This window comes from Biomphalaria glabrata, chromosome 1, assembly GCF_947242115.1.
Source record: "Biomphalaria glabrata chromosome 1, xgBioGlab47.1, whole genome shotgun sequence".
NCBI classification, from domain to species: Eukaryota; Metazoa; Mollusca; class Gastropoda; family Planorbidae; genus Biomphalaria; species Biomphalaria glabrata.
The window spans coordinates 78293062-78318883 of record NC_074711.1 but is presented as its reverse complement, the minus strand read 5'-3'; the positions used below and the strand labels follow the sequence as shown (position 1 = coordinate 78318883).

At 36.6% G+C, this 25822-nt stretch overlaps 1 protein-coding gene across 2 annotated transcripts in view; it reads right to left on the bottom strand.

The window, feature by feature from the left end:
• LOC129923916 (proto-oncogene Mas-like) overlaps positions 1 to 21404 on the bottom strand; it is a 47615-nt gene extending 26211 nt beyond the window's left edge. For both annotated transcript variants that reach the window (XM_056016986.1, XM_056016994.1), the window contains exons 1-2: positions 21289 to 21404; positions 2352 to 2422 (exon numbers count right to left, since the gene is read on the bottom strand). In XM_056016986.1, coding sequence (XP_055872961.1) covers positions 2352 to 2400 — 49 coding nt within the window. In that variant the 5' untranslated portion in view covers positions 2401 to 2422; positions 21289 to 21404. The remainder of the gene's footprint in view (positions 1 to 2351; positions 2423 to 21288) is intronic.
• Positions 21405 to 25822: the final 4418 nt, after the last annotated feature.

The window sequence follows — 25822 nt, the reverse complement described above, 5'->3', positions numbered from 1 at the left end:
ATTTTGAGTGTGTAATTTGCTTTTTTTTTTATATTGAATAGGTATTTTTTAGCTTCGGGCATTTTAAACTCAAAAACCCTTTGGTGACTGATGTATGGATAGTCTAATTTTGAAGAGGGTGTTTTATCGTTAATTTCGGAGAGGGTTTTAAAATCAAAATCTTCCTTAGTTATACTCTTGGAATTTGGTTATTGTCGTTTGCATTATTTATTTTTTTTTTATAGAAGAGGGGGATTCGACTGCAAACACCCTGGTAGGGGGTTTTAAACTCAAAACCCCCTTGGCTGCGCTGGGGCTAGTTATGGTTTAGTATTAAAATCTCACCTAAAATAAACAGAATCAAAGCAAAAAATCAGTTACCAAATTCCGATCCGATTCCGATTTCATTTCGGGGGAGTGAGGGGTTTGAGCCTCCCCCTTGGCTACGCCCATAACTTGGCTACAGTGCGTCATTACTGTTGAGGTATGAAGTATGCAAAACAACGCTAGCGAGCAACCAAGATATAGTGATATATATTGAGAGAGTAAAAGTACAGGAAGAAGGATGCAGATGCAGGAAGAAGATGAATGGCTGATTGTATATCACTCTTTTTTCCTTTTTTGACATGACAAATCGAGATGAGAAGAAAGGAAAGAAAGAGAGAGATAGAGAGTAAGCTATACACGGACGTCAGCCTACATATATTGTTGTTTCTCTCTCTCTCTGTCTCTTTTACTCTAGCGAAATTTAGCCATCCCACCCCTGTAAAACCCAAACTGTTATAAAAATGCAAAAACCTAACATAGAGATAATTTAACAAGTATCGGTATCGAAAAAAAAAGGGGGGGTGTCAATCCCCGATGACAGCGTTGGATCACATCCGACAGGACGTCCACTACCTGAAAGCCTTTCAATGCAAAAATCCAAGGTCGCAAGCTGGGAAGAGGTTGTACAAGTCCCCTATGAGCTCTAAGACTCTGTGGAGAGAGCTAGCCGTTCTACGTCCTGTTTCTTTATGTTTAATGTGCCCCAAACAGAGGACGCGTATTCTAATGCTGGTCTAACCTTTGTTCAATAGCTTGTCAGTTCTATGTACTTGATTTTTAAACATCTCTTTTAATAAGCCATAATGCTTTGTTAGTCTGTCTTTTCTTCTTTTTCCTGGTACTGTTCCCTGAAGGATGTTTTCGAGACCTGAGGACCTCGTGATATGTCAATACAGTTGTCAGCAGGTCCTCGTGGAGCCCAATTGTAATCCTGTTTCGAATGTCCTCATTTGTGGTGCGATCTTTGAAGGTGTCACCTAGAATCCTTCTATAGTATTTCGATTCCATGGCTATGATCCGCCTCTCTGATTCTGCAGTTAGCATCCAAGAAAGGATACAAGAATGGGAAGACAACCTTAAAGAATGGACGGGACTGTCATTGAATGAGATTCTAGTCAAGGCAAAAGACAGAGAGGAATGGAAAAAGACGGTCGACAGATCATGTTTGGTGGCCCAACGATCCAGTACAAGTATAAGTGAAGGTGAATGATTTGATTTTTCAAATAATTTCGTCACTATGGGGATTCAATGATAACTTTTCATTTAATATAACACTTATAATTTTTTACAATGATTGTATCTCTGTCTGTGTAGTAAAAAGTGTGTACACGTTATTTTTCCCACACCCATTATCGAATTTGAAACTTCGCACAGTTACTCATTGACATAGACAAGACATAAATCAATTTTTAAAAAAGTATCAAATTAGACAATTAATTATTTTTTTAATATCAACAAGGGAAACTAATACTTCAGTATTCACAGATATGGCTAAATTGGTTCGGTTTAGTTCCCTTGAATAACTGTTAAAGCTATTCACGCATTCTCCGATCAAATTGATACTTCAAACAATTATTTATAGCACCAAACTAAACACGAATCAACAAAAAAAAAAAAAAACTCAATTAGTAAATCAATAATTGGTAAAAGCTAAACAGGCCTAGAGTGGAACCCTCAAGGAACAAGACATAGAGGAAGACCTAACAGAACTTGGCGAAGCAGAGAACTAGATGAAGCCATTAAAAAACTAGCAAGAGACCGTGTAGAGTGGCTTTTTTTTACTGAGGAACGCAAAGGAAAGATGATAATGATGAATTAATTATTTTGTTTGATATCGAATAAGGTGAATAACTTGTACATTATTGGTATAGTTTTAAGGAAGGAGTTCTTCCCCTTTTTTAAAGCTTTTTTTAATTTTTTTTTTAAAGGAAATATATTTTGCTTGTTTATTGATCGAGAGGGTATACCTCTTAAGGCCAACTCTCTGACCGCCCTATCTATCCCACATGTTTCAGAGAAAGAAAAATGTCACAATTATTTATTACCTTGTGCGCAAACCAACCTCGAAACCATTTGAAGGCGAAGGTCAAGCATCGCGCGGAGCTCATGTCATTTTCTGTGAATACAAGAAGTTTAAGATTATTTACCGCTGAATGATAGGCTTTCAAATTTGATAAAGTGGAAGCATACTGGACCATGTTGGGTGTCATTTGGTTTTGCAGTGCTATAAAATGAACATAAATTGTTTTATAACTTTTCGATTCTGCTCGGGACTCCCGACATACTCTGGAGTACTAAGAAGTGCACATAAACTGTCATATAACATTAGAAAAAATAGCCGGATACATCGAAAAGTAAGCTATTTATAGTTTTTCCGCTCTAGATAAAAATCTCATATGCAAAATTGTATATATGCATCAATGCATGCACAAACGTATTTGAAGGAAGTATGAATTAATATCGGTTACAATCTTTGGCGCAGATAACTTCCTCTGTTATCTGACTAGAAAGAAAGTCTGGATTGCGTCCCTTGTATTGTTTAATGCCAGTCTGCCTAACCGGCCTACACCATGTTTCATTACTAGCATTTCTTTAAATTAAAATTAATGTGAGATATTTTAGTACAGCTGTTAGGCTTTACCCAACGACATAAGCATACTTGTTAAGAACTACATTTGTTTTCAAAAATCAACCAAGAAAAATTAACGCATTAAATATTTTAGAATTTATTTAACAATAGACGAGACGAAAGCCCTAATATTGAAGTTTTATTGATATATAACTAGATTTAGATATTGATAAGTTATTTCACGTTTGACGACAACTCATGCGGAAACTATTAAATTTATAAGCGATTTCTAACTGAAATTTGAGCCTATGTAATCTTTGTTTATTGGGCGTAGATTTAGACAGTAGGCCTATATAGTAGGCTTCATTAAAATTGTAAATTAAATGTTTAATGGAAAAGAAAGCAACAACATAGCAATGTATTAGCTTCCATAACGAACAAATTACTTTAAAACAACTGACCTATATATAGTACATTTTTTTAAAGGATACCTCTGCATTTGGCTTTTGACATCAGTTGTCTAGCTGTTACATCCTAGTGATCTTGGGCTTTTTGCCGCTTTTTTATATAGTACATTAAAACTTTTACTGTATGCATACGATGAAGTCCAACATTAGCATTTGAAAACAAATAGACGTCCAATATACTTCTAGAACTGGGTTACATTGTTTTGCAAATTCATTTCACTAACTCTCTAGAAGACAAAAGCCACATTACTTTATAGCCTAGGACTCTTTAGACTTTCTTAGAACCCTCGGGGTAGTTTTTTGTGGGAAGCAGGTCATCTCTCGTTTTTCTTTCTGTCTTTCTACTAGAATTAATGAGAATATTTTTGTGATGTATGCATATGTCGCCATTATTTGCTGTCCTTAATCTCTTATCGCTGGACCTACAGTTCTGCCTCTGCTAAACTTGTAAGTCCAGGCCCCGTCTCTTACTTGCATTGAGTCAACTGTTATCACCATATGTTCACTTGTACTAGTTAGATAGACAAATAGTTAGGTAGATATCACCAGTACCGTTCATACCTACCTAGTGGCCTCAACCTTGTATACTACCTGGGGGTCAAAGCAAAGCCTGTACTCAAGGTTATGAGCGTATGGTTTGAGTCATGAAGAGAAAGACATAGGAGGAGAGAAATACGTTGGGAAGGGGGAGGAGGGAGAGGAATACATGGAGGAGGGTGGGTAAGGGGGATACATATAAGAAGGTTGTGCCCAAAGATAAGGGAGGTAAATCTAGTGTGTTCATAAGATGTATTTTGTAGACCAGGCCTAATGGAGGTAACTCGTGGGTGTTTCTTGGCTGTTATCTCTGAGGCGAGTTTTGACTTTCCAGAACTGCTTAGCACCAGCAACTTTAAAGTAATACTTTGTTTTAACGAGAACTGATTTTTTTTTAAGAGGTTATTTTTTATCCGCATTTAAATTAATAAATACCGGAAAATATAGGCTAATGTCACAGCCAGCTTGCCAAAGTATTTTCAAATTAATATCTCTTTCAATGCAAGTAAACAATGTTTCTAACTATGTATTTAAATAAGGACTCTTTCTCTCCACTGGCTATTGTTGAGTGTAGCGGGCCCACACTAAATTATATCCCCTGCTAGTTGAAAACCATAAGAGTTTCTATGTCTAAACCCAGAGATCAGACAGGGGAAAGAATTGAAGGTATGGGATTAGCTTGAACAGTTTCTCTGTTCAACTCTTTAAATGGATACGGGCGAATATACTGAAATGACGCATCAAAGGTCCTCATAAAACTCTTATATCAAGTAAACAGATTGCCTCAATGATCTAGATAAGGAGTCGAACTCTACAGCACTAGAGTGACAGACAAGAGCCCTACATGACTATTTAACTATTGAATCTGTTAATCCTCGAAAGATCTGACAAGTTGTCAACTTTTAGAATACCCAATGATCAAAAACATACATGCTCAATAACTCAAGAAATCGATACTGCGTTTTTTTTCCTAAATATAGATAAACACACACACACACAATGTGTACAGTGTCTAAACTGTTTATTTTCAATTTTAATAATCCTTAGATGTCTGTGCTCAATTAAATACAAACAGTTATATATATCAACGTGATATTCAAGGGCCGGATTGACCTTAAGGCAACATACGTTATAGCCCCCCCCCCCCCCCCCCAAGAAATATTTAGCACTGACATTTAATACCGTAACTTATAGAGGGCCGAAAAAGGACCCTGTATCTCCCACAGATTAGGTCCTTTTCAAATAGCTTAGGTCTTTTTCAAATAGCTTATGTCCTTTTCAAATAGCTTAGGTCTTTTTCAAACACCTTAAGTCCTTTTAAAATAGCTTAGGTCTTTTTCAAATAGCTTAGGTCCTTTTCAAGTCTAACTACGGCACTGGGTCTATTATTGTAGAGGTGTACGTGTTTCAGTTGAAAGTGACGATAACAACGCTAAGAATTAAGAAGAAACAATGCAGACGTGTACTGTGTAAACATTGCAGCAAATGTTTAGAGTGTAAACTGTAACCTTGAAACGATCTTCACATCTAAGAAAGAGATCTAATAGAACTGTAACTTAACTTAAAACAGATTAGTCTATAAATTAGAAAAATATATTTTTTCAAGTGATGCAAGCCAAATGTTTTTCAATTGATCGTTCAACTTCTCAAAGATCTGACTTAGCAGATGTAATTAAAATAAATTAGTGACCTACATCTTTCAGACTTCTAGTCAAACGTTTCAATGCTGTGATTTTACGACGTCCGCCTAGAACAAAGTGGACACTCATAGATTAAATAAAACAACCTAATATTTAAAATACGAACATCAAGTCAGATGTCCAAAGGTTCAAGCTAGATTCCCCCAGGAGTATATTTTTTAAGCACAATATGTTCCTGAGCTCTTTCTGCTCTAATTAATAATAATAATAATCTTTATTATCAGTGAGTAAATTTGTTTTACAATTGTGCACTACAACAGTCAGTCAGTAGGCTACCGCACATCAGTATGTAAATCTCAGAGTGAGATTAGTGAGGAGGCCCATTTGTTAAGACTTTATGAAAATGCTCTTAATTCTATGGTAATGACATATAAGATTTGGCCAACTTGCACATTTAATTATTTTTTATGTTCAGCGTACAAATGAAAAAAAAATGTTGGCGGATGCCTGGACGGCTGCAATGTTGCACTGCCGTAGATCCGTCCCTTGTGTATCATACACTTTTAGTTCTGAGAGGAAAGAAAACAACTTTTGGTTTTAAAAAAAAAATGAAACTTGTATCTGTTGTGTAATAAATCTGGCCAACAATAAAGTTTACACGTGTAAGTGTATTTGTGAACTCTGTCTGGGTGAACTTCACCTTTGCCTATTTCGGTAAGACTACAAGAGCAAACCAGAAGTGTACACCTGTTTCAGGTAACAAGTTAAATGTACCGGAACTTTCTTGTAGAAGTTCCCAGACAGTTTCCAGCAACTTCCACTTCAAAAGTTTTATTTTTTGGCAAAATATGAAAAATAACGAAAATTATAACTGGTTTCAACTGCTTCACGTTTAGTGACTGGTTTCAACTGCTTCAAGTTTAGTGACTGGTTTCAACTGCTTCAAGTTTAGTGACTGGTTTCAACTGCTTCACGTTTAGTGACTGGTTTCAACTGCTTCAAGTTTAGTGACTGGTTTTAGCTGCTTTCAAACTGATTCCTCCCTTGAACGACTTATTGCACCCATGTTATTTTACCAATTCAAAATTTATCCATGTCTTTATGATATTTCTCAAATTGATTCCATGTTTTTTTGTTGTTTTTTGTTTGTATTTTTTTGTAAGTCTAACAGTAAATCGAACGCTTGAGACAACATCATCCCCAATAGTTTAATTGAAGTGAGTCTGTAGAAAGAAATCTTATACATGAACTTAGTGTTAGACTCAATAGAATACTTTCATGTAAAATAAACACTGATAGTAGGCCTACTATTTTATACTTCCACAGTTACTTAGACACGTCAATCAACTGGCTTTAAACAAGAAAAGCATTTTAACAAATATATTTTTTCTAAAGCCAATATCTCCATTATTAAGCTTCATATATACTAAAATAAGTTTTAACAAAATAATAAAAAAGTGTGCGATTATTTATTAGTATGTTTATTATATGCAAATCTAGCTCTAACACTAGACTTGATTCTGATTTATAACTCTTTAAGATCTAGTCTAGATCTACTTCTAGATCTAGAATCTAGTAATCTCTCTATTAGATTTCCGTAAAAAATATATGCAACGCTTATAAACTTCATAAAAATTGAAGCCACTTTAAATTCAATCAGTTATTACATAACTACGGTAATACGGATGACTACGCCATGTTGGCTCTAGACCTAGATATAGTCTCCAGCCTCATTTTCGTTTATTTCTTTTTTATCCTTACAAATTATAACGGTCAAACTAGAGTTTTCCCCGTGTTGCCAACGAGCTATCAATTCTTTTTTTCATCAATATATAACAACTGTTAAATTTCTAGGAAAAGCGTTAGAAACCTTTTGAGATCAGCTGTCCAGGTTCCTGGATCCAGGTTCATGCATCCAGGTTCCATGAAGTTATGACTTGAATAGAGGTATTGTAAAAATAAAAGGATTTAACACTCAATTATATTCGCGATTTCCTTTCCATTAGCAGCCAATAAACAGTTGGTTTCAATAGGTGAACAAATACATTGGAGCTTCATTTGTTAGGCGACACCATTGTGAACTGCTTGTCTATAACTGAAAGCTTTTCTAAATCCAAACCTGTATCCAAAATAGATGTTTCGTTTTTAAATAGGCTTCGTCGAATTTCACTGATAGCACTAAAATATAGGACTTTAATCTCCCCGGTGTTAACTGGAAACAATTAATATTGGCGGTAGGTGTCCACCGAAACAAAAGGCCGGAATCACCAAAAAGAGACATGAAGCCCCCCCCCCCCCAAAAAAAAAGAGGCATAAGCACAAAAACTAAATATATAAATTATAATATTAACGAACCATTGTATAAATATTGTTATTTTAAATAATTTGTTAAATTCAAATAGATATGTAGATTAGATATATAGATAAATATACAGACAGTCAGATAGATAGATAGATAGATAGATAGATAGATAGATAGATAGATAGATAGATAGATAGATAGATAGTCAGATAGATAGATAGATAGATAGATAGATAGATAGATAGATAGATAGATAGATAGATAGATAGATAGATAGTCAGATAGTCAGATAGATAGATAGATAGATAGATAGATAGATAGATAGTCAGATAGATAGATAGATAGATAGATAGATAGATAGATAGATAGATAGATAGATAGATAGATAGATAGATAGTCAGATAGATAGTCAGATAGATAGATAGATAGATAGTCAGATAGATAGATAGATAGATAGATAGATAGATAGATAGATAGATAGATAGTCAGATAGATTGATAGATAGATAGATAGATAGATAGATAGATAGATAGATAGATAGATAGATAGATAGATATTGAATAAATATGGCAAATTAAAACAGTGCTGACAGGGTCACGTTATTCATTATCTCTCATTAAAAATGGAGACGCTAGAGTTACCATTATACATTTAACAAGTGTGCATCATTCATTGTTTCAGGACCAAAACTTCACATTTCCATTCAAAATATGGTTACATGAACAACATGACTAACACAAAAAATGCTTAGATCTAATATTAGCCCATACAAATGTACACGTTTCTTCAAGCACTTCTGAATGAATAATTTCTCAATCCTAACCTCTAACCTCTCTGACTCCGTTTTTCACTCGCTTGTAAAAATGTCAACTATTTGGCTGGAACCTCATTTGACAACGTCATTTGGCGGCAATCACACTGTACACGCGCGGTATTTTCAAATCTGTCAAGTGAGAAGCTACAGTGACAATGCAAGTTTGGGTTTGAAAAAAAAAAAAAAAGTGAACTTGTTCATCTTGAGTTGCACTTGGACGAGCATACTTGACCGCCACACAGTGCCGGATATAACTATAAACATGTTCTCTTGTCGCAATCCGTTTTTTTTCCTAAAATATTTCTCAATACATAGTCATTTTATCACAAGTTACATCTGTGAAAACCTTGCTAGTAACAAAATATTTGTAAACTTGGTTTCTTTAAGAGACCTTGTAGTAGGTCAACATTTACCAACCTTTATACATATAATTTAATCTCACCTTATATATGTATCATTTAATCTCAATGTTTACCAACCTTATATATATATACATACAATTTAATCACAATGTTTACAAATCACATATATAAATTAAAATCAGAAACCTTAAATAGTTAATTTAATATAGTCTATCGGTGTATATAGGCCTTCTGATTTTCACTCACTGATCAAAGTATTTATCTCTGGGGTCAGTGGGGTGTGCCTCTGCAGTGCTTGTCTCATGTTGAACCAGCAATAGACTAAACCTAGTCTAAGGCTAAGGTATACACCATTAATTTTTTTGCTCGTACTTTAGACTACAGTGGCTCTATGAATCGAAAATAAGAGCATTGATTGACTAAAACCTTATCGCCAGGGTAATACTGTAGTGTAGTAGTAGGCATACGGGGATAGAAGGCCAGAAATAATATACTAGATTGTTTGCATAGATAGTTAATATGAATATGATATACAAATTTAATCCTAATCAAGTTAATTAAAAGATAGCCTTTAAAATTATACATCCACTATACATTCACAGTCTGTAATAGAAAAAAATATATAGATTTTATTTTGTGACTGGGGGAAAAATAGAGAAGGCCTACAGCATAAAAACGGAATAAGATTAAAACTCTGAAACTGGACTAGACTGTCACTAGACTAAAAGATATCCATGAGAAATGCACATGGTCTATGTTGAACTGGAAAACTGCTATCAGTGTGTCGTCCTCAGTTACAACTACAGTGCTACTTCCAGCACGTCAACTGTGACGGTGTAACCTTCTTATGGCTGTATTCGGTGTTTGAAATGTTTTGATAGAATGTATTCAATTCGACTTTGTCCTGTACACGGCTTGTGGAAACTTGTGGTGTCAAAAATTAAAATAATCAAATAAACACTAGCGGCTTTTTGCGAAAAAAGGGTGGCGAGTATTTACATGCTTTTTATCATTTACTTTGTAACTATTTCAATAAATAGGTTTTTTTTATTTGTAGTCGTTTCTCTGGTGTTTTTTTTTTAGCGTAGCAGTTAACGTTCCTTTTAGGTTTATGGAAACACCCTAAGCTTAAATGTGGAGTCCATTCTACACCACTGGTCACAGTAAGTTTAGGTGTAGTTGTTAGCATGGACTGAAGGCGAGACTCTGTAGCCCACCTTTACATTAGATTACTGTTATGTCGTAACTGCCACCTTTAATTTAGTGTTCATGACTTTGATTAATTTCTCGTGAAAATCTCCAATAGGTTCTATTGGCGCTCTATATGGTTAGGACATAATTCTAGTATTAGCTTAATGTAAAAGTCTTCAGAGCGAAGAACTGATTCGCTTTATAAGGAGGGCACATTTAATTAAGCATTTTTAAACTAAAAAGAAGAGGAAAATTAAGAGTCACTGTGGGTGGTCGTCTTGGTTTGGAACACATTTATTCCCAAGGGCGCCAACGGATAACATGGAGACATATAGGCCAAACTTACGTTTTGGAGAACAAACGTACTTTTTATGGAAGGGTGCAGTTTTTTAATGACTTAGATCAGTGGCGTAGCTATGGTGGGAGGATGGAGGAGGGGTAATTTGAAAATCCCCTCCGGGCCCCCACCTGAGGGGGCCCCCAAATGAGTGTTCGAATTTTTTTTTACATTAAGTATTAAATATTAGGCCATTATTTCATGTCATAATGTCGAATGTCAAAATTCAGGGACCCTTAAAGAGGTCAAGCCGCCCGGGCCCCCAAATGAGGGCAAATTCCTAGCAACGCCACTGACTTAGATATACTTTACACATGAAGATCAGAAGATTGCCTGCGTCTGTGTGAGTGTATTACTACTGATGTTGTGTTCGATTTAATCAGCAGACGAACAAGACATATGCAAGATTAGAATTAGATAAACTTAAAATGACTTGAGTCAATTTCATATAAAGATTCCAAATAGTTTAATACTTAACGAGAACAGTCCAGTCACACTCACTATCTAATAAATGTTCACTCTATGACAACCTAAGCATCAACTAAATCTATCTCTAAGCTACAGTCTCGGTTTCGATTAGTGTCGTCATTTTGGTGCGTTCACTTTTGGTCGCCTAAGGTGCATAGCTATAACACTACAAATATATGGGTCAGTGGGCAAGCTTAATTAAAGATTAATATGAAATCTTGGAACTTACAGTTTATACATTCATTATTGTATAAATATTTATAAAATTTAATGCAGTTATGGAAAAACAGTGTAACATTCGTTAAGATTAGCGATAGTGAAACGATAACTAAACGTAGGCCTATACGAAAAAAAAAAAAAAAAGCCTTGTTCATAGCTGAGTTAGCTTAGAATACACTAATAATGTTATGGCGTGTGTGTAAGACGTTGACTACTACAGAGCTTCAGCTAAATAAACGTCCTGCACAAAATGTTTGCGGAAACACGCCCGCTTCTTGTAATCAACAAATACCGTTACGTTGACGTATGTATAGAAGCAGTGTCGCGGTATCTGTCCCAGGTATTTGGTACCGGCATGAAGGTAGAGGAGGGTGCTGGGGCCATTGGGAAAAGGAGTGGGGGGGGGGGCAAGGTTTGGTGAAGGTGGGGTCAAATTCCGACAGGCACGTACACTGTCTTGTGTAGCGGTCCTCCACAATGTGGAGAAATAGTAGAGAATGAATAATTACTTTAACACATGTGTCTGTGTGTGAATCAAGTGGAGGTCTCGTTTGCTAGTATTTGAATTTAAAGTTAACGCTCTACATTCATTGTATTGCTTTTAAAAAAAAATCAATGGGGATTATAAACAAGGGTGTCTAAATGAAGGGGATTGTACTACACCTTACACCTTGTGACATTAAAAATAATAATTCAATGATATACTTATCTAATTAGATCTCAGTCGGAGACAATGTGGGATGTTTTTGTTTTAATGTACTTTTACTCCCTCTAGTATGCCACTACTTATTATTACACACATAGTTTATCCTGTATTGTGGTCGAAAGTTTTTAAGGGCTTTTTGACAGGTAGAATGGATTATCATTCAATTTTACTGAGAGAAAACTCCATTCATCGCAATATGAATGACTGAGATTTATAATTATATAAGTCCTATAGTATGGTTGTATACGCCAAATGAATGGTTGTATAATTCAAACCTATGGCCTAATGTATGGTTGCCTAAGCCTAATGTATGATGTCCAGCAGCCTTTGTGAGAGCTATCCAACTGTCTCTTTCAGAGGCGCAGAAGACGGAAAGAAAACTTAAAGAACAAGACTCCCGACAGACATCGGCTTTATCTATATCAGATGTGAGAAAATATGCAGATCGCAATTGGGTTTGCGTGGCCATGTGAAACACTGCACTAATCCTTAATCTTCGGAACAGTAGACATTATCAATTTTATTAATGTATGATTGTCTAATGCATTATTTTAGATTTTGTAAGCCTATTTCATAAGTGCATAAGTCAATTATATAATAATAAAAAAATAGGCTGTTGTTTGTTGTACTTGATATTGATGGTTGCTGAAAAATAATTATAAAATATATGTTTTTATGATTAAGGCTTGTTGACTATACACAATCTTGAGATGTGGCGATTTCAACCTACCATTTGTTTTCGATAAAAGATGGCGGATATTTCAAAACGACTGTTTGAGGCAATTTTTAACAAATCAGAAACATTGAACTGTCTGTACAAATGAAATCATCAAGAAATGCTGTGTCTTGACTTCAGTCTGTGATCAGGCCACATGCCAAGAAATGCTTGTGGCTAGTAGAGTGGCCACAGATTGTGTTAGAAATAGAATCAAGTTATCGCCAGACACAGACGTGTACTAATAGAACAAAATATGAAATCACTTAAGTTGTTACAGATTAAGATTACAACGAATTTGTTGCGCTTGTGCAAAGAGTACATTTGAGGTGAACTAGGTTTAAATTGAAACCCGGACATCATATTTTGAAGTGGGGCCTCTTTAGTCTTGAGCGATGATCGTTTTTTGTTTTTAAATACTTTTATTTTATGAAGATGTCAGCTCTCTGTAAGTAACTTTTTATTGTGACTTGCACCATCTAGCTCAAGGGGAAGACTTCCTTCAATTTTCCTGTTCGCTTCTTCTTCAGCATCTTCTGCTATTGTACAGCCTTTTATTTATTGCTTGCTTTTAGTAACTCACAGGCCACGCATTGGGGAGTCTCGGTATCATGCCAATATTTATTTCATTTTACGTATTGAAAAGATAATGAAGAAGTATATTATAAATTGTTCAATTGAATGTTTCATAATTCATGAAATTTAAATATCCCGTAGCACATACACTTTCTCTAATATCGCGATTTTGGAACACATAAAAAGGAAGATTGAAAAAAAATAATGTTTGTTGTTTAAATCAATTCCTCCTTTATGAAACTAAGGATGTCTATAATTTCTCATTCTATTTATTTCTTGTAATACTCATCATTAGAATGAGTCTATCCGGTGAGATTTGCATTAAGTCTTCTACATAAGACGGTGTGCAAAATGAACATGCGCACCTATTTATTCTTTCCACCCCCTACTTTGTATTCAAAGAAATAGTCAAGTCGAGTGCGGGAATTCCCGTTCAAGCCGTGTTCAAAATAAAATAATAAGACGAATTTAATTTTACAATGATTCTATTTTGTAAAACTTTAACATTCATACCAATTACTGTGTGCCCAATCAGGTAGTTGTTTCTTTTTTTTTTCTTCTAAAGATATAGTCCTAGACCTATATAAAATGACAATTTGTTAGGAAAATAGTTTTGAGCCGTTTTCAAAATACCCGCCCAGTGTCCAACCATGAAGAGTTTGCAAGCTAATAGGAGGAATTGTAAACATTAATTATGATTAATTGAGCATTTATTAAGAGAATTAAGAGAAGTTGGTCATTTCATTTGGACATATCTTTTCCAACTTCCCACCCAGGCACACACATACACAAGATTAGACAATGTTCTGACATGTTTTGTAATTCTTTGTCTCTTCCTCGTACTTCAGGTAACTTTACACGCTAGTTAGTGTGTCCTTCTCCCAACACATGTGTCGACACTGCACATGGTTATGAGATTTGTACAAACACATGTCCAACTTTTCTCTAATCCTAGGACTTGAATCCCTAGCCTATCCCCCAGATTGTCCGTCCATCTCTTGGTTCATCTCATGAAACTTTAAAGACATAGAGTGTAAGATCTATAGGTCATTACTGAAACTTTAAAGACATAGAGTGTAAGATCTATAGGTCATTACTGAAACTTTAAAGACATAGAGTGTAAGATCTATAGGTCATTACTGAAACTTTAAAGACATAGAGTGTAAGATCTATAGGTCATTACTGAAACTTTAAAGACATAGAGTGTAGGATCTATAGGTCATTACTGAAACTTTAAAGACATAGAGTGTAAGATCTATAGGTCATTACTGAAACTTTAAAGATATAGAGTGTAAGATCTATAGGTGATTACTGAAACTTTATAGACATAGAGTGTAGGATCTATAGGTCATTACTGAAACTTTAAAGATATAGAGTGTAAGATCTATAGGTCATCTACTGAAACTTTAAAGACATAGAATGTAGGATCTATAGGTCATTACTGAAACTTTAAAGATATAGAATGTAAGATCTATAGGTCTTTACTGAAACTTCAAAGACATAGAATGTAGGATCTATAGGTCATTACTGAAACTTTAAAGACATAGAGTGTAGGATCTATAGGTCATTACTGAAACTTTAAAGACATTGAATGTAGGATCTATAGGTCATTACTGAAACTTTAAAGATATAGAATGTAGGATCTATAGGTCATTACTGAAACTTTAAAGACATAGAGTGTAGGATCTATAGGTCATCTACTGAAACTTTAAAGATATAGAATGTAGGATCTATAGGTCATCTACTGAAACTTTAAAGATATCGAATGTAGGATCTATAGGTCATCTACTGAAACTTTAAAGACATAATAAAGTATAGGATATGTGACTATTGAGAAAACAAGTCACTTCCTTAATTTTTGTGTTATTAAAATTTTTTAACATTTAATCATTACGTTCATAAAATCGTGTTGATACAATCCCCCTTTGCCTTACTCAAGTTTAGTGTAACAAAGCTAAGACCTGTACTGAGCAGAGACTGTGCTACACATCTGATACTCACTCCCGCAACACGAGTTCACCTAGTGTGTGTAATTCGTCTGAACATTGCAGATAAAAAAAAATGCAACACTCCGAATCTTGTGAGCAGCAGCACACACACACACACACACATAAGATTGCAAACTCATTCAGGCAAACACAGGCATATGCAAAAACACACAGACGTCTACATGACGTGCAAGATAACATTTATACTGCCTGGGACGACAATATGTTGCAACATATACGGACTTTTATACAAATTAAAAGTCGTTCTAGATCTATAGTCTTAGCAACAGCAAACGTTTTATTAAACCATCAACATAAAATAGGTCAGCAGTTCTCAAATCTGGCCCAGATAAACATAATGCTATTGAATTGGCAAGCAGTTCCCAATCTGGCTCAGATATACATAATGCTATCCAATAGGCAAGCAGTTCTCAATCTGGCCGCTGGTTTCGACCGACACTCAATATTAGAGAGGGTCGTATGGTTTAACAAGCACACACAATCTTGCTTAGACACTGCTACTTTTCTTTATCGAAACTCTTGCAATGATTAGTATACTTTAGTGCTACAGTGCTATTGTTATTAGGATTGTGCGACCCAAGTAAGTTAATGAATACAGTCGGTTCTTTCTGTTTTGATTTTTAAATACAATAAAATTTTAAATATTAGAAATAAAAAAATAAACATTTTAGCTTTTAGTGACAATGTATATTCGCATCGACTACAATCTACTCTTTGATTTGTCAAATTCATTGATCATAAAATAATAATCGATCATGGAAGTGAGCTTGGACTAACAATATACCCAATAGTGGACATCAGCCGAGGTGGTCGTGACGACTGACCAGGCAGACTGAGGCCCGGGACATTCCTCAGATGATTCTTGCTACCTGTCAGAGGGTGGTTCTACTGCAGACCTGCCACTTCGTATAAGTTGATTCCTCAGTGGACAATGCAAAGACAGACTACAATGAATTGTGTTTTCCTCTTTAGTGTCCCATTCCTAGCAGTACCAGAGTGACTAGAACTTATTTTATAAAGTAGATAATAATCAGACGTTTACTTATATATAAAAAAAAACTTTTAAAATTCGAACCCAATGCATCTGCTCGAAATTATTTGCTTTTTTCACCGAAGGTAAACATGAACAGAATATTGCATAGATCTTCTTAATGCAATTCAGTCACAAATTAAAAACAAAAAAAAAGTCAAAAGAAAGGGGGGGAATATGATAGAATCTAGCATATTAAACTATTTCACCATGAGGAGTTGTTACATTGTGATGTATGTAATTGTTATACGTGTCTGTACCATCTTGTGCACAAGGAAAACACCCACCCCTGTACAAAGCTTAGTAGAAAACAAGAAAAAAAAAAAGCTTGGCAGAAAGAGAGAGAAAGTGTTCTGATAAATTAATCATATGTCGCTAATGCACTGTAAACACCGCTGTCAAAATGTCAATTACAAATATAAACTGCCAGCAATGAAAGCTAGCAACGTGTTTAGCTGTACACTTTCTATGTAGATACACTCAAGTATAGTACGTGTTACATGCGAGTTGGCCCAGTAAACATGGTACGTTAAATACAACTAGAGGAAGACGTCTACCTGATCATTTTGGGGTGTTGTTATTTTGAATGTATATATTGCAGTGGATCTCAATTAAACGTACACAGGGAACTCTTTTTTTTTTACAGCTACCAATTCTCTGTCTTCATCAGATCTATTTGTTATAAAAAAAACAGCAAACATCATTTATCGTTTAAATAAACCTATCTGTGCTTAGAACATTTAAGTCGTTAGCTTAAATGTCGTAGGTCTTGGAAACTGGTCCTCTGGTAATGGTGTACCCAAGTCACTTTTGATGAAGTCAAATTCTACGACATCATAATATTTCAACACTGAAATCAAGCAATCAACAAGCCATACTGTCGTTAATTAACGTATAAAGCCCCCCCCCCCCCACCTTTCGGAGGTCATTTCGTCTCAGTACAATGGTATTTCCCAACATGAAAACGACTCAGTCTTTTAAAAATTTTACCCACTTATAAATTGTGCCAGTCAAAATTATGTAATAATAGTCAATGAAATAGAGAGATACGAATCTGAAATTTTGTTTTCGGAGCTTATGGGATGTCTAGAATAGACGTGAGTCAAGTTGTTCTATGGATCACCAAATGAGAACCACTGCTCTTTTTTCTTCCATGTAACACGAGTATGTTGCTCGATGAAACTCTTACAAATCTGGACGAGGTCATTTTGTTGAAGCGAAATGTAGCCGATATGTACCATATAGTACTGTACATTAAGGGGCGAAGGCAAGCATACCTTGAGATTCATTAAGTCAATGAAAATGCTTTCTTGAACAGGCCAGTAATGAGCAGCTCCTACAGCTGCAAGCAAAAAGATCCCAATCGTTGTGAGATCTCGCCTCAGTGGGATACTGGGACTTTCTCGGGGTCCCAAAGATAAACCGCCTTAAAAAGGTCTGTGTGAATTACGGCAGTAAAGTTAAGTAAAGTTCCCCCTTTCAGATCTTGTGGTCAATAGGGCAGATGATGTAAAGGTCATCTGTTTCTGTGGCCTACGGTTATGTGGCCCCTAATCCTGGTTCGGAAGTCAAGCGCTTTACCGCTCAGCCACCGCGCCTCCTGAATTACGGCTGTGACGGCTGTTCATAATAAGTTGGGAGTCTCTATTAACAGCTCTATTCTCACCATATGCAATATTTTGTAACCCATTTGGAGACTCCCCCCCCCTCCCTTTTTTTTTCTCGTTTAGTGTCTTTGCTTCCAACTGCCCCCCCCCCCATGTTTTTGTCCTTTTAATGTTAGGGAGAGGGACAAACTAATCTCTACATATAACTTAATAATAACTATGAAAAGCTGGAGATCAACAATTACAACAAAACATTTACGGAATCTATTTTTTTTTTTTTACGTTTTATAGGTGTCCCCTTTATTTTCCCATGACATAGCCCCCTCCCACCCTACCTATGTGTCGAGCTAACGGAAACTGAGCCCACGGTTATTGTGGTCGATCAAAGTCGAAGCAAAGATTTGAACTATAGATCACACAAAACAGATTTCTTGAAAGTTTAAGTTATTGATTGGCTACGTTCTCTTTTGACCAAAATTGGCTTAGTTCATTGTATTGGCGAAGACAAGAAAGCAGACGATCTTAAATGCTGCTGAAAGAGAGAAGGGTCACTTGGGTCATCGGCATGGGACTAAGGGAGTCAGTTAAAATTTCCCAGTAAAGGCAATATTCTAATTCAGTGTAACTCGAGCATCTAGCGTGGGGAAAACGAACATAGGAGGGGGGGGGGATGACATTCCCATCAGTGAATATCTCGGAATGTGCTACTCCAAGTAGCTCTACACTTACACTGTCTCACTGTATTCACACTGCCAGATCATCTTTTAGTTAACTTAAGACTTAAAACAATTAAACACAGGAATAAAAGCATAATCTAAACTATTTCGAGTGTGTGTGTGTGTGTGTTAAAAAAAGTTTGTAATGTAAGTTTAAGTACAATTAGTTAACTTGGCATCAAGTTCAAGATATACTCGGACATTTTGTGAACTAGCGATCAATTGTTGATGTCTAGTGCGTCAAATGGCGCATCTCTAAGGATACTATTTCTGGCCTTTAGTAAAAATAACTTTTAATAGGGTCAAAGATTGCAACAAAAGTGACTTCCTTGGTGTGGGCTGTGTCCAAATGAGTTTTAATGGGATGGACACAGTTACAATTAATTCTCTTTATTGTGCAAATACAAATTGTATCTGACCAGACTCACCAGAGATTCTCACAGAGACACGCCCTTCAATATTTCTTTTATTGTATCAAATGTACTATTTTCATTTCTTAAAAATGCATGCTTGTTTATATGCGTAGTACAGGGGCGGTGTCTGGTGATGATACAAGTTCTCCAGTGATAAACATCCCGTTTTTTTTTTTTGTTCAATGGATGTTTACAGCGAAGGTGTGGTTTCAATGTGACTTGGGATAGTTGTGAGAAAGAAAGGACTCATTCTACTGCGTAGCCTCTCTAATCCAAGCCTACGTCAACTTTTGATTGAATAACTCTAAAGCAGTGCGAACTAAGAGCTGGTTCATAGGAGCAGTGCGAACTAAGAGCTGGTTCATAGGAGCAGTGCGAACTAAGAGCTGGTTCATAGGAGCAGTGCTTCACGATCCATGTTCTAAATGACCCGCATTCTGAGCATTGTCTTACGCAATTATACTTGATTGGGCTTTTTCGTGTTGCATCAGTAGATAAACCCGGTGTCTGGAAACTTAGGCAACCGGAAATTGGGCACCGGTAAATTGGGCACTTTTTGACGGGCGGAAAATTTGGGACTCTTAAAGCGACCTTAATTTTGAACATAATTTAAATCATTTTAACGTATATTTTATCCTTGGCTATTGGCTAATGGTGATGTTATCAAAAATACCAACTATAGCAATTTCTAACAAAATTTCCAGGATACGAAAGAAAAGCTGGCAAAACGGAAAATAAATAACAATCATGACATCTTCATATAATATTGACATTCAAAGGATTCAGAGAAGAGGTAGAGATGATTTCCCGTTCATCGCTTCGCCTCCACCACCAACCCCTAAGAACAGCCGGTGATTTTTTGGTATTTATAATAAACCAATTTGTGTAAATATTTATTTACTAATCTAAATTATTTAGATTCAGATATAACTCTTGGTGCATAATCAGATAACACTGGATGGTTAGTAGTGGGCTCATAGAGTAACTCTGTACAGGAAATATTGACGTCTATCAGAGATACCATCTCTTAAACTTTCAACATTTTAACTTAATCTATCTTTGTCTTTTTAATGTTTATTTAGAATATATCACCTGCATTTATTATTTATTTAGTTTTCAGCCTACAGCCTCTATTCGTCAATATTCTCCCTTCCCAGGAGCTATATCGTTCTATTCTTTATTGGTCGCTTCCTTTCTTTTTGTCTGCCCCTATTTCTTTTATCTTGTTACTGTGCTTTGAAAGAAAGTCTTTGCAAACGAAATTATCACTAGGTGATGGGCAAAAAAAAAATAGTCGCTAGGGCTACTGTAGGCCTAGTGATTAATTGTATGATTTTATTTAGTCTGAGGGGAGATGGTCTATCTTAAACCTGTCACAGATGTCCTCAGGTTGATACAAGTTACCAGTGTCACAGCAACAAAAGATGTGATATCGGAGACGTAAGTGTCTTGTCAACAGAGACTTCAGGTCACAACTTCACACTGTGCATACCTCCTCCAGGCAGGCCCCACCTACATGAAGAGCGAACGGAAACTGAGCCCACAATCACCCCTTCAGTTAGTTCCCTTTACTTACTGTAAAGACCGCTGAAGAATGTGAGGAGTTTTTAAGTACACATACATTCTCTCTCCCTCTTTCTCTCTCTCTCTCTCTCTCTCTTTCTCTCTCTCTCCACCCCTTTCTCAAACCACACAAAATCTCTCTCACACACACTTTAACACCCACACTTTAACACCCACACACATCCACCCATATAATGAAAAATAAGCGTTTTTAAAAATGAGGCATTGTTTTAAACTGAAACAAATAAGAGTAAAAACAGGACAAATGCCTTTCAAACTCATGTTTAAAGTGTCACAACACATCCTATCGTCAGTTGTATATTTAGTAAATAATGGTCTTTTGTCGTACATGTATTTGTGTATGCACGTGGATGAATGAAAAAAAAAGAAAAAGAATTACAAACATTTAACAATCGAATGTGATATCAAAAAGCAAGATGCTGGCTGATATTTATAACCCAAACAACGAAATGAGTAAAACCTCGGCCAGCGCGTGCTTCAAACAATGTTTAGAACATAGAGATGTTTTAAGATGCAGCCAACAATCCTTGCTTTCATAGTCATTTTTTTGCCTTACTAAAGGATTCGTCTGCTTAAAGACAACGCTATTTCTTTTAACTGTACTATGTATGTGCACTGGGCGTGATTCCGTACTTATTATGATCTAGTCCTTATTCCATACTGTTATATTTTTATTTTAAAACGATTACATAAGTATTAACTCTTTCTCACCGTACTTACTTTCCACGTTAACTGGTGCTGTTAATTTCATTTGATCACAACTAACCAATTCATTTCACGAGTTTAAATTCAAGGCTGGATCGATTTCATTCTCCGACGAGTGGAGACCCGGGAAGTACACACTAGTCGATAAAATAATTTTAGTCAACAATTCATTTCTTGGAAGCCGGCACAGTAGGGCCTAAGTACCGCAGAAATGAAAGCATGGAACCATGATGAAAGCGTTGTGGTTCGATATTTCAGAGATGGCGTAAGTTGGTGCAACTTAAAGAGGCAAGACTTCCGCTAAGTGATATTTGTAGTTAACTTGCTACTATTAAGGCGCTGCTCCTTTTAAACTATTACGTCTTAACTCAAATCACCTGCAAGTCGGCAGGGGGGGGGGGGGCACCGAGTAGTTTTCGAACTCAGGACCACCGAGACGACACTTCGGTGCGAATACAACTCAACCAAGAAGCCATCCGATTTTTAACATTTTTTTTCTAATTGATGATCTGTAAGAGTGAACATTTCACTTCACTAGATCCAGTAAATCTGATTAGTTTCGTGTCTTTCCAAATGCGCTTATCGAAGTGTTTTTCTAAAGTTCATTATAAACCTTGTTTTAAAAGTCTCTTTGGGGGATACGGGGGGGGGGGGCAGGCAGTTGAGAGGGAGGTGACACAGCCCTGCAAATGTTAGCATTTAGATGTTTGAGAACCTTGAGAGGTCAACAGAGCTGAGCTTGTCAAGCCTGCTAGTCAAACTGTGACCTTAATCAGATGGTAGATTGCCTTAAATAGGTAAAACGTTGCGTCTAGTCCCCCCCCCCCCCGCCCCCCGGCTTGTCTTGGCGGGAGACTAGTTGAATGAGGAGGAGGGAATAGCATGAATGGGTTCGGGCAGTAATGCGGTCATTTAGCCGGTAAAAAAAAAAAGGTGCACAAAAAGTAGGTCTAGTGACAGTCTAGTGACAGTCTAGTGACAGTCTATAGTCTCCTGCGGTTTTCAGAGGTAATGGATTTGTTTCTTTTGCACGAGTCCATTAAAACAAAACTAGATGCTTGGGTGGCGGCGCTTTAGGTATTCATTATTATTAAGCATTGCATTTAAGATGAGATCTATTTGATACACGGACTAATATTTGTTTACCTTTGGATATGTGCAACTTAAATAAACAAGAACAGATTTTAAAAAAAAATCAATACACTAAAATCAGTTGACATTAAATCGAATAAGTTCAGACATGTCAAGTCTTAGTGAAGGTAGATATGACTGGGGTTGTCTTCATGAAAATTTATCTAACCGGGCTGTCTTTTCTTATCTTATAAAATACAGACGTTACTTCAAACAAGAAGACGATTACGTCCTACGCGTGTCCCTGGGTCAATCTAGTCATGCATGTTAATCAATGACTTAAACTCTGCCAAGGCGTTGGTTTTCCTGTCTTAGTGAGGACATGCCTGGCTGAGGTTATCTTGGTGAAGATAGAACGGGTTGTGTTATAATTTTGATGATAGGGATGCCCTAGGTGCCTGGTCGTGGCTCTGGACTCGATGGTCCCTGGTTTGAACCCTGCCCGTCATCCCTCGCCTATTGCGGTAGGTTTTGGGCTACGATGTAAAAATCCGTAGGAACATCCGAAATTCGTGAAACAAACGAAACGTTTGACGAGCAGTACTTCTGGTGAGGGAAGCTTTGGTACATCAAAGAACAAAAACTAGAACAGACAAATCAAGAAATCTTGTTGGACAATGACTGATTAGTCAGGCTGTTTAGAGATCTCTCGGCAGTGATAATAGTAAGGATTTCTCTCAAAATCATACTAGATTTCGCTTAATCATGGTTACATCAATAGTACGTCGCGTGTCGTGAGTCACACTTTACGATACGACACGACACGGCTGGATACCAATCGCTACTATGTCGTAATGTGCAAGCGACAAAGATCAACCAATCTTTTTCTGGTCACGAAACACATTCAGCAGATCTTTTCTCTTTATCCCTATAGTTTCATTATTTATTGTCAAAGTATCAGAGAACATTAAGTTTGCATTCTAAAAATATTTGGGGTTCAGACGGGAAAAAAGTGACAACGAAACTCTGTGTATCTTTTGCAGCAGCCCCTTCCTTCCCCCTGACAGACACACACATACATACATTCAACCCCCCCACACACACACCTTACCTTTTACCTTTACCTATCCCGTTGGACCGTTGGGGCACCAAGCAAGACTCGTCGACCGTCTTTATCCATTCCTTCCTGTCTTTTGCCTTATTTAGAACCTCTTTCAATGGCGGGCCCGTCCATTCTTTTATGTTTTCCTCCTATCGCTTTCTCTGTCTGCCTCTTCTTCTTTTTCCTGGTTCCCTGAAGGAAGGTCTTTACGAGCCATAGATTTTGAGCTTGCGTTTTTTCACTATAGTTAGCAGGTCATCATGGGGTCCGAACGCTGCAGTAACACGCGCACACACATTAGTTGCTTAATTTGTTTTCATTAACCCTCCCACCCCCCCCCCCCAGACAAAATTAGTCCCAACAGCCAAACAGTTTATCTTGTGTACAAAGTACTTAGACATACATGTAGATCATTTTTGTTTATTTAACTACTATTCTAGGTGTCTGTTAAGTTTGTTTGGATTAATGTTAAGGAGACTGTAAAATGTCTAGTCGGAGTGAATAAAAGTGGAAGTGTGATACGTCTGGATATCAAGCTTCTTAGAACCAAACAAACATTTACAAAATGAATAGGAGGAGCTAATACACACACACCTGGACATACACACCTGCATACACACACCTGCATACATACACACAGACACCTGCATACACACACACAAAACATTATAGATATTAACGGTCCATTTATCTGTTGGTCCCTTTGATCAATTACCCGACTTGTAAGATAATGTACAGTAAATGTAAAAGTTTTCGAAGGTTTGATATACCTCTACAGACACTTGCTACGTAGATGTATGTCTGTCATTATTATGTTTTCTTTGGTTTAATACGTTAGGTTTTCCCATCTTAAACATATCTTTCGACTTTTTGTCCAACAAGAACATTTGTAATGTCTTAAAGAAAATGATTTTTTTTTCAAACTTAAAAAAACAACAACACTTGTGTACATGGTGATTCTACCAAATCAAAAACAAATTGTTTTAGCTTCACGTGCAGTGAAGAAAAGTAAACACATAGTACTATTATAGAAGTCCTGGACAGAGCTTAGTAAAGTGACAGAATTTTGAGAAATGACATTAACAGGTAAAATTATCCCTTTCCGATCTTGCGATCTATGGGGCAGATAATGTAAAGGTCGTCTGTTTCTATGGCGCACAGTTAACGAGGATGTCACGTGGCCAGCACAACCGCACTCCCTTTCCCCAACTGATGTCAAGTACCCATTACAGTGAGGCGAAATCATGGTTCAAAATTCCAGTCTTCACCGAGGTTTAAACCAGGTACCCTTCGGTTTAAAGCCAAGCGCTTTACCACTCCGCCACCATGCCCCCCTATGGCATTAACATGAATGTTGTTTAAAGATGTAATTGTCCATTCTTCAATATCTTATCTCTTTAACATTTCACGACTAACTACTTACCTTAGCCCCCCACCCCCCACCCACCTCATTACACACAGGCCAGTTTTTTTTCTCTGAGTAACTGTGGTAGTAGATTTAACCTGTAAGGAAAACTGAGAAAGGTTTGCGCTTACCTGTAGAGTACTAGCTAGAGAAGAAGGTTTGACTCAGCAGAATTCAGGGTTGATTAAAGACGCTAGTAGATTGCAGTAAGAACCCCCACCCCCACATACACACGCACACACACATACACACGCACACCACATACACATATCTTTCCTCACCTAATAAAGAACAGTGCAATATGGCGCTCAGGGAAATATCAGACAGCCTCAGTTTTGTTTCTACAGAGAATTAATGTACGCTAATAAGCACAATATTAAACAGAAAACGCTTCTCAATTTGGACGTTTATGTTTAGGCCACACAGTGCATTTCTATTGTATTCCTCAAATCATTCTTTATTGGTAATTTTCATGATAAAGTTAATCGACAATAAAACTCAAAAGTACGAAATCTCTGTAATGAGATTCAGGGGTAGAACATATACATCCAACGAGGTGCCCGGTGAGAAAGCTGATTAGTTACTGTTACATTTTTTACCCAAGACCAAAATGCCTGTATGGAGTGTGAAGCTCATTCTTCCTATGCTATAGTCAACAGTTAACAAGTGTTTTATTTGCCTGGCCCAACAATCAATGACCTTTTCCAAACCATGGCCAGGTACTCATGTAGGCGTCAAGCATTGTGTGGTGTCAGCGTCTGTGACGCTTATAACAATATAGATCTTGACTTCTACTGTTTGCTACTTCTGAAAGTAGATGCCAATACAATAAACGGATCTAAATAAATTCAGGTCAGGAGGTGGAAAAATGCGTTATGTCAAGCTCTCACCATAAGAATATTGCAAATTTACAATAGACATAAATATAGAAAGTCTTAGAGGACCAAATTCAATACAAAAGACGTCTTGGC